Source organism: Hippocampus bargibanti, linkage group LG01 (genome assembly GCF_051943395.1).
Source record: "Hippocampus bargibanti isolate YZ-2025 linkage group LG01, ASM5194339v1, whole genome shotgun sequence".
In the NCBI taxonomy this organism is placed as follows: Eukaryota; Metazoa; Chordata; class Actinopteri; order Syngnathiformes; family Syngnathidae; genus Hippocampus; species Hippocampus bargibanti.
This window is the reverse complement of record NC_142734.1, coordinates 21,279,354-21,289,260: the sequence shown is the minus strand read 5'-3', so window position 1 is coordinate 21,289,260 and position 9,907 is coordinate 21,279,354. Positions and strand designations below refer to the sequence as shown.

Genomic DNA, 9,907 nt, shown 5'->3' with positions numbered 1-9,907 from the left:
AATCGTTGAGTTTGGAAACAATCACTCAACACCCCATGTAACAAAAACGTTCCATGCACTCACTCTTGCGTTTGTGGAATATGAATTAAGTGAAATCCACATGCACACCTATCGCCAAGGGTGGCCACTTTGCCCTTTGTGGTCGACAGAAAATGAAAATCGCTTAGGAATTAAGCCATTTTGGAGGTGGTCCAAATGTCAAAAAACAAAAGTAGTGCACGTAAGATGTAGCCATCTTCGCTTGTTGTGAAGGGCCTGCTGAAATTGAGGGAGGCCTTTGTTGCAATCGCAGCATGGTAGCGTGCAAACTACTGCAGATCCCAAAGGGGACTCAAATTTCCATGTGTGGTTATAAAACTGGAAAGGTATTTTAAAGATGCAAACTTTAATACAAGAATAGCAAATACGGTGGAACATGGATATAAAAACAGCGGAGAAGAATGATTATAAGCGAAAGCGATCAGAAAGGTTTGGAGACTGTGGGATTGTGAGTGGAACGTCACTCTTCTTCACTTCCACACTCTTGTAATGGCGAATGGGTTGTGCCTTGTGAACCTGTAGTATGAAGAGGAGGGCAACATCTGAACAAGGAACCTCGGAGGAGCCAAATTTTCAGAACACAGAAAACAACATGGTTTTATCTTTAACTACAGTTGAGACTTCATTTATATATTTAAAAAACTGGTTAATTCCACCTCCCCACCCCAAAAAGCAGGTGTGCGGAATCTAGTACGCACTTGTTGTTGTCGAAGTTTAGCGATATCAGTTTTCTGCTTCTCTTCCTCCTCCTCACGCAGTTTCTCTTTTCGAAGCGCTGCGACGGCCTCCTTCTCACAGAGATGCTGCTGAAACTCATCACGGTTTCGGGCACGTTGCTCCGTTGCCAGCTCAAAGGAGTCCACAACTGTGGAAGAATAGTCAGCTGGTAAAGTACCGTAATTTCCTGTGTATAAGGCACACCCAAAAGCCTTCATTTTCTTCAAAAGACGACAATGCGCCTTATACGCAGGTGCGCTTTATATGTGAGGTCATATTGAGGCACAACAGGTCTCGCAACTACTGTCAGAAGCCACCGACTCCATTTCACCCTGTAAGTAGTGCATAACCCCATTGTCTACTGTAGCAACTTATGTGGTTTGCGCCTTATATTTGGAAAACTTTGATATATTTATACATTTTTTTGGGATAACTTTTTTCATCTATAGGGGAAAAGTTTGAAAATACACCATTTATTAAGGTTGTGCCTTATACACCATAAAATATGGTATTTCTTTATTTTCAGCCCCCTCCCCTTTATTCAAACTCTATGTTGGGGAGTCAGAAAGCGTCTTACCCACTGCAGGGCGATCATCCTTTTTCAGCTGGAATGGCTCTTTTTGGGTGACTTTGTTCGGCCTGGCTTTAAATGTTGCGGTCTCCTTTATTTTTTTCTGCTCCTCTTTCATCTAGCCCAAAATAAAAAAAATCAGGACAACAAAAAACGATGGATGGAAACTATGTGTGTACTAGAGCGTTTGCCGTATGTACTCATGTACCATTTTCTCCCAGCGGTCATTCTTGATTGTGCCACGTTCATCCACTAGAAGTCTGAAGGGCTCAGGCTTCGTGGCATCCAGCTTTTTCTTTTCAGGAAGACTAACTTTGTCAAAGTGTGGCAGTGGCTGAGCCTTGAACAGTGGAACCTGGACGTGACATTCACCCTCAAATTATGCTTTTCAGCAAATGTCTATCTGGAGGACCAAATGGCTAATCCCATCTCATCTCACCTCCTCTTCCTCCTGTTGCTCTCTGATGTCCTTGAGCTTTTTCCTCTCTTGTTCCCTCTGTTCAAAAGAGAAAGGACACACCTCCGTATGTCGCTTATCCTGCAGCATTGGCTGGAATGGCGTGCCAAATTGAGGAACCGGGGTATGTTTGACTGGAGGGAGAGGCTTCACCTGAAAAGAGGGTTCATTGTCATTCCATACGGGTTGTTCAAAGAATCCCATTCAAAAACTTGACACTAGGTCCTCACCTCTCCGGCTTTTGCGTCAATATGACGATCTTTCTTCGTGACTGTAAAAGTTGGCGAATGTGGCACAGTTGCTTGCTTCACTTTCCTCTCTGGCACCCCCTGTTGACATATCAACAAGCATAAAAGGTGACAGCCCCTGATCGCAAATCTAGTTCATGCTACCTGAGAGTCAATGCTTTTCTAAATAATAGACACCCACCACGACTCCTTCCAGGATTTTCTTTGGCAGTTCTTGCGCTTTGAAAGTGGACTCTGGCTCAGCTTGGGACTTGGTATTCTGCCTCTCCTGGAGCCTCTTTTCAATGTGCATGGTGAAAGCCTCTTGGACAGTGGACTCCTTCACCACTGGCTTCTTCACAGTATCTCTTCTCTCAAGAATCTTTTTGTTCAGCGCTTGAGCCTTGAAATTTGACCTTGAAATGCAGCAACAGACTTGATGAAAATAAATTATTACCCCTGATAGGCTTTAAACACATTTTACTGGTCTCTCTGTGTTCAATAAATGGCTGAAGAGTGCGTCAAAGACTGAGGTTGTCTTTTATCACATGTGAGGGCATTATAATAAATAGTATGTAAAAAGTATTAAAGTAGTAAAACTGTACTTGAAAGCACATACAAAAGTGAAATGAGCACTCAGTTTTGATCTTACTTGAGTTCTTCCTCTAGTTGAGCACTGCTCTTAACAGTGGGTGGTCGGCTCTTCAGTCTTGTTGAGAACTTTGGCGACTGAGGCCGAGTGAGCCGCAGCCGTTGCACCTTAGCTTTGGGTGGCCCTGTTAAACGCCGAGTGAATTTCTCATCTCTCACAAAGCCACCCAAGAAATACTGTTTCAAAAAAAGACCCAATGAACGCACCTTTGGCTCTTTCCTGCCGACTTAGCTCATGGAAACGTTGAGGGGTTTGCCTCTGTAACTGCATTATACGTTCGGCCACTGGTACATAGGGGTTTTTGGTCATCTTTTTCTTGTTGCTTCTCAGAAGCCTCCTAGGTCTGACTGCACTGTAACCACTGAGCACATCTGCCTATCCAAAATAAACGCAAGATTATTTTGGAAGAGTCCAAATTGGTCACATACACGATCCGTTTTTTTCAGCATGTGCGACGAAGTAACAGATATTTATCGAGTTGAGGTTGTAAACTGCATGCATTTCAAAGCTCCTACATAGTCGGTGTGTTAAACGCGGTTTAAAATAGAAAACATTTTTAATGGGATTTGCAAAAATCTTACTGGTTATGTTACTTACTGATGAAGATTCTTCTTGAGATTGCCTGTCAAATGAAGTCAATTCATTTTCTGCCTCACAAATCTGTTCAGCTTCACTGTTGACATCACAGCTTTTATTCACTTGGTTATCTGTCCTGATGAGAAGTTAAAGTACAACCGACGTCACTTTTTTGTTTCCTAACTGACATCAGAAAAACGTTTTATAGCATCTAAAATACCCAAAACATGCAGTATGATATTTTATTCAAATGCAAAACACCAATAAAAATGGTGTTTAAATGCTTAAAATGTCCAAAATCTGCAAAAAATTGAGCTGCGAATTGGACATTTTCAGAAAGTCCCACCCCCAGTTCGTGACGTCACGCCAAGACATCTTGCATTGCTGGAGAATGAAAATAATGGCTTCAGATTCGGCGAATATGCTTTCTTGTTACACATCCAGTTATGAATATGATTCAAATAGTTCTGAAGAGGAAAGTATACATGTTTGCAATCGATTAAAGAACTTATTCCGTGCCATTTTGAGGCAACATTGGGGGGGGGGGGAATGTCTCAGCCAAAAAGAGGCAGAAAATGGCGACCTCTTGTAGACATGACAGTGTATTGCATTTCTACAGGCTGATAAATTCCTTATGTGGAGCTTGGACGCTCTCTTCTGGCGCAACACGAGGTTTTCAGACCAAACAAGCATTGACGTGATGCAAGGACTGTTACAATGTGTCCTTTTTTTTCGGTCAGGGGCGTTCCTTCAGTGACGTCACGTACGGACTCGTCACCAACTCAAAAACAAGACTTCCGGAATATTCAGCACGAGTGAAACGTAAAATATAGCTATATGCGGTGGAATCTTTGTAAAATACGCTCAGTATAAGTCATTTGAAGCCATTTTACAAATTATGGACACAACCTGTCCAGAGACGTCGGTTGTCCTTTAAAGGACAAGCGACACCATATTTCTGTTTCCTAACTGACATCAGAAAAACGTTTTGTAGCATCTAAAATACCCAAAACACGCAGTATGATATTTTTATTCAAATGCAAAACACCAATAAAAATGACTTCAAGTGTCCAAAATCTGCAAAAAAATTGAGCTGTGAATTGGGCATTTTCAGTAAGTCCTGCCCCCAGTTTGTGATGTCACGCCAAGGGGTCTTACATTGCTGAAGAATCAAAACAATGGCTTCAGATTCGGAGAATATGCTCTCTTGTTACACATCCAGTCATGAATATGATTCAAATAGTTCTGAAGAGGAAAGCATACATGTTTGCAATCGATTAAAGAATTTATTCCTGTCATTTTGAGGCAAACGGCGGGGGGGAATGTCGCACCCAAAAATGGCCACCGAGCTGTTGTGAGGAATGAATCAGCCTGTTTCCACAGGCTGATAAATTCCTTCCATGGAGCTTGGCTTCTGGCGGCTTTTGGGTGCAACACAAGGTTTTCAGACCAAACAGTACAGCAAAATATATTGACGTGATGGAAGGACTGCTACAATGTGTCTTTTTTTCGGTCAGGGGCGTTTAGTGACGTCATGTACGGACTCGTTACCAACTCAAAAACAAGACTTCCTGAATATTCAGCGCGAGTCTTAAAACGTAAAATATAGCTATATGCGGTGGAATCTTATTAAAATACGCTCAGTAGAAGTCATTTGAAGCCATTTTACAAATTATGGACCAGAGACGTCGGTTGTCCTTTAAATGGCTCTATTAGTTCATTTTTTAGGCTCTTCGATTGGCTCCAAAATTATGGTTGGGGAAAAAATGAAAAAATGAACTAAAACAAAAATCAGAATACAGTGATACCTCAGCTCACAAACTTAATTGGTTCCCAGAAAGTGTGTGTGTGAGGCGAAGTTCGTCTTCTGAACATTTATTTTCCATAATAAACAATTAAAATGAGAATAATCCGTTCCCAGGTCCCCATAAAACATCATTTTCTCCTAAATAAGCCTTAACACTACACAAAATATACCTTTTTTATGTATAATAAACATGCTATTGTATTGCAATTAAATAAATAAACTGAACAGTATAATAAAGTTGTTTTATTTACCTTTGTGATGGTCGATGTAGTTGCCTCTTGGTGATATCCTAGTGACGTTGCCATGCTTGCTCAGCGATAATACCCTCACTCACACTGTCCCCTGCTAGCAACTTTTCAGTAATCCAAATTAACAGAAGTTTTTCAACCTCTTCTATTGCCTGACAATGTTGCTTAGACAACACAGAACACCCTTAATAGCTTCCTTGTTCTTAAGATGGTAGCAACGGTCGACTTCGCGTAATTGTACTAGGACGCTAAATCACACAAATGCACACCTCGTATGTGTTTTTCGATGATCTCCTTATTCTGCTCGACCGTAATTTTCTTTTGTGTCTTCTTTGGCTTAACACTAGCCTGGGGTGGGGTCTTTTTCGGTCCTATAATAGCAAAAGTACTATACTCTATAACAACCACGTCAAAGGATGTGACGAAAACTAGTCCGCCAGCAACCGTGGCACCGTGTGGTTTAGTTTGTCGGCCGAGACTACAGTATATGGTCCCGAATTTAATGTTCCCGAGGCGAAAAGTTCATGAGCTGAAGCATTCGTTAGCGGAGGTATCACTGTATTTGTTTTTTTTCTGCCTTGCATTAGCAGCGATTTATGGCACTTCCAAATTGACAGCTTGCTCTTCTAAAGACCTCTAAATTGGGACACTAATAAGTCAATGCACCAGTGCAGTGTTTTCCTTCAATATGTCCATATGCAAATGCCAGTCATTTCTGACCCTTTAGTTACTCCCGAATACAACATGAGAAAATGAAGATAAAACAGCACTTACTTTTTTGATTTTTTTGAATCTTGAGAAGACAAACCAACAGGCCGCTTGCGCTTTGAAACCCTAATAGACCAAATGTGAGCCGGTTGAGATAGTAACATGCACATGTCATTCCAACTACTTGAGCTCAGTCTTTTTGGTACATAAAGATGCAGGCATTAAACAGGTACCTGCGTGGTTCATCTCCCTTCTGTATCTTTGCCACTGCACTGCAGTGAGGTGGTGTGGACTTAGCAGCCTTAGACACTGAAAACCACACACAAATCTCATAGGCACCTCTGTCATTTGGTAATTAGCATAAAACAACATTAACCAAAACTGACCAGCATGTTTTACGGCAATTCTCATCGGTCCCACAGTGGCTGCGTGCTTAGGTGTTGCATAATGTGGGTGATCAACAGCTCTACGATCTGCAAAAAGAAGTCAAATATAGACTACGAGCAAGACAACAGAGAAACATAAATGTATTTCTACATAGAAGTTTGTATTTTGACTAATCAAGGATATTAACAAAACATTGAGATATAAATATTTTTAGATTCAAAACTCTTGTTTATCAACATTTGTGTGGACCAAATATCGTGAGTTGAAATCGGAGATGATTTTTTAATCCTCATTTTAAGAGATTGACTACCAACCACCCAAAATAGCTGCATACCAATGCCATTCAGGGTGCCCCGGGCCTCGCGCTCAAAGACAGATAGGATGCAGCAGAAAAAGTCCAAGATGACGACTGAGTCGGCAGCTGTCAGCAAGTGCTCTCACGAGCCTTGCTTTTTTGGTAGTTTTTGAGTTTTCTTTTGTCACTGTGTTGTCATGCGTCATGTGGAACAGACAGTCATCATTTTTCCAGCATTTTTGGCCACAACATTCATGAAGGAGGAGACTGTGCTGAGCGGTTGCGCCTTTTCGGCAGCACGAATATGCCAGCACTGTTTTTGATTTAGGAGGAATGTTGGTGCCATTTTAGTGTCAGTGCTGGACAGATCTGGGACGATTGTGCTTTTTTGGGACTGTAATGGGCAGCGTTTTCACAGCCCCGCTTTGTTCAGCAGAAAGGTCAGTGCTGTTGCACAGTCTACGGCTGTATGGATGTATGGCTTGAGGAGCCCGCAATGAGAAGAAAGGAGTATGTGGAACTGTCGCAGCTTGGATTTGAAGTGGATTTACGTGGGATGGAAGATGTGAGACAATCTCTTTTTGTCAATGGATGCTACAGCTTCGTGTTTGCTTTCAACATTTAGGTTGTAGCAGACGTGCACATTTTACCACGACGTCGCTGATCCACTTGTGAAAACGACGCTATGATTTTCTCCTCTTTCATCTAGAACTGCTTCATACAACAAAGAGAGTGCAGAAAGTGTTATGGATTGAAAGATTGTCTGTGTCTTTGTGTTTCATATTTGTTATTTTGTTTTTTCATTTTGTTGTTTTGACATTAAGATGGTGCTGCGAGAATGTCTGCCTTTACACAGGTCCTGTATTTTGTTTTTCTATTTCTTCCTTTCACAACTTTGCTGCTGTGAAATGCAAAATTCTCCACTGCGAGACTAATAAAGGCTAATCCAATCCAAACTCCCCTCCCCCTGATGATAAAGCGGGCCAGAGTATAAATGTTGATGTTTCACTTTCAACTTAACTTCTCGACTGCAGGGTGAATTTCTGACTTTTGCCTTAAGTAGATTAAATGTTTTGATATCAGTTTATATATACAGTATATATACCTCGAGTAATAATTCAAGTACAGCAAATGTGAACCAAAACCAGTGTCCGCTTGGAGGGAAATAAATAACACCAGAACCATTCGTATATGGCCGCATAATTATCAGCTCAAGAGCATCAACATCGAATACCAAAGTCATAACACATTTACAACCAGACGTTTCTGCCGTCCACTGGCCGGTGCTGGTTTTAATTCAAGAACATCAACAAGTTGTAGTGAATGCTTACCGAACCATGCATCGTCGCAAGGTTCGTCGGCCAACTGCTTGAAGTCGACTACGTGGGAAGGCGCATCGAATTCATATCTGCCCGGTGGCTCACGGGCGCAGTCGTCGGCCATTTCAATAAAAGTGCGTATATACTCAGCGAACAAAACGACCTAAGAAATAAACAAAAGGTCAGTTTGTCGCGGAACCGAGCAATGTTCGGTTGACGAATAAACACAGAACAGCCGGCCTGTTCCGTGAAGCTAATTATAGGGTACGGTTTAGGGGAAGTGTTAGCACAGAGTTACAAGTTCTAAAAATTCACCTTAGTTTCGTTACACTTACCGTAGGCGTATATGCGTCAGAGAGAGTGGACGAAGGCTGCGTTTGAACAGTAAAACTCAAGTAAAAATGTTATGGCGGTGCTTTTTAAACTGTCCAATTGCTGACTTCGTGCTTGTTACCTCAACGCTTATTGGTTCACAGTTCACACAAAAACAACGTTCACAGCGACCTCTAGACAGGAAGTCGCAGTCGCTGTGCGCGTTTTTCTGAGAAAAATAAAACAAATAATGAAAAGATGAAAAGGTTTTTTTCAGCCGCCATCTGTACTTCTTTGAAGGTGTCGGACGTTGCGCTTCTTACCCAAGATGCTCGTTCAGCGAACTAAAGTCTTACTGGTAGTATAGACCCTATATATATCCCTACTGTCCAGACATGGCATTGCTATGATAGGTCCCTGCTCTCAGGTTTGGGGGAGCAGAGGACTAATCCCTGCAGCTCCATGTGATAGCTTCTATTGTCCTGACTGACGACAGGCCTGATTGCCAAATTGGCCCTGGTATCACCTCATCAGCATGACTAATCCTCCTCCTCTTCTTCTTTTCCTTTCGGCTTTTCCCTGCAGGGGTCGCCACAGCGAATCAATGTCCTCCACCTATCCCGGTTTTGTGCATCCTCTTCTCTCACACCTGCTACCTTCATGTCCTCTTTGACCACATCCATAAACCTCTTTGGTCTTCCTCTCGGTCTCCTGCCTGGCAGTACAAGGCTCAGCATGACTAATCCTATGTTGCCTAAACAGTCTATTGTACGAACGATCCAAATTGAACCACACACCACCATTACGGTTAAGGCAACTGTCTCAAACTCGAGGCCCGCGGGCCAACTGCGGCCCCCGAATGAATATTTTGCGGCCCGCCTTGACATGAAAGATTAATGTTAGTGCGGCCCGCATGATTGATATGAATGAAACTTATGTGTGGAGCAGAACAAACCGCTGAACAAACCATGGAACAAACCACCATTTTGGAGCTACAGAGGGAATTTTATCACAGATTTGCAGACTTCTAGACGCACAAAGTCACATTTCAAATTTTTGCAGACCCATTCTCTTTTGATGTGCAAGATGCCCCTCCTGTGTTCCAAATGGAGCTCTGTGACCTACAGTGCTACTCTGCACTCAAAGCCAAGTTTAGGAATGTGAATGGAGAAGCAGAAAAGCTTGGGCAATGTTTGAGAGAGTTAACCCCCAGCTTCCCTGAACTTTCCCGAATGTTCAAGCGGACAATGTGTCTTTTTGTGAGCACATACTTATGTGAGTAACTCTTCTCCACCTTTAACTTCAATAAGTCCAAGTACAGGTCCAGACTTACTGAGTAGCATCTTCAAGCCCTACTCAAAGTCTCCACTGCCTCCTCCTCAAGCCAAATGTGGCTCGGCTTTGTGAAAAGAACCACTGCCAGGTCTCTAGGAGCAAGAAGTAGGCAAGAGAAGCCATGTTTGGGACCGTTCATGTTTAATATTTTATTTATGTTCAAAAAGTTAAAGATTAAAGGACTGTGAATAAAGACATTTGAAACTTTATTAAAATAATTAATTTCCTGTGTTTTTTTCAGTCGTCTGTATCTGCCT

The 9,907-nt window shown here is 42.1% G+C and overlaps 1 protein-coding gene across 1 annotated transcript; it reads right to left on the bottom strand.

The window, feature by feature from the left end:
* Window positions 1-23: 23 nt before the first annotated feature.
* Window positions 24-8,467, bottom strand: tpx2 (TPX2 microtubule nucleation factor). Its single transcript, XM_089003521.1, has 15 exons — window positions 8,339-8,467; window positions 8,016-8,166; window positions 6,389-6,475; window positions 6,236-6,311; window positions 6,069-6,128; window positions 3,261-3,375; window positions 2,870-3,038; window positions 2,664-2,787; window positions 2,214-2,427; window positions 2,015-2,113; window positions 1,767-1,937; window positions 1,536-1,682; window positions 1,334-1,445; window positions 738-904; window positions 24-555 (listed from the first exon to the last, which is right to left on the bottom strand). Exons 2-15 carry the CDS (start codon window positions 8,125-8,127, stop codon window positions 445-447), a joined length of 1,764 nt encoding a protein of 587 aa, XP_088859647.1. The 5' UTR covers window positions 8,128-8,166; window positions 8,339-8,467; the 3' UTR covers window positions 24-444.
* Window positions 8,468-9,907: the final 1,440 nt, after the last annotated feature.

Bases quoted from the DNA above. Each gene is read 5' to 3' on its own strand.
- tpx2 (XM_089003521.1), bottom strand. From the start codon at position 8,127: ATGGCCGACGACTGCGCCCGTGAGCCACCGGGCAGATATGAATTCGAT. The intron at 1,446-1,535 runs GTACATGAGTAC...ATTTTGGGCTAG, and splicing joins ATGACCGCTGGGAGAAAATG to ATGAAAGAGGAGCAGAAAAA. The intron at 556-737 runs GTGCGTACTAGA...TTCATACTACAG, and splicing joins CTAAACTTCGACAACAACAA to GTTCACAAGGCACAACCCAT.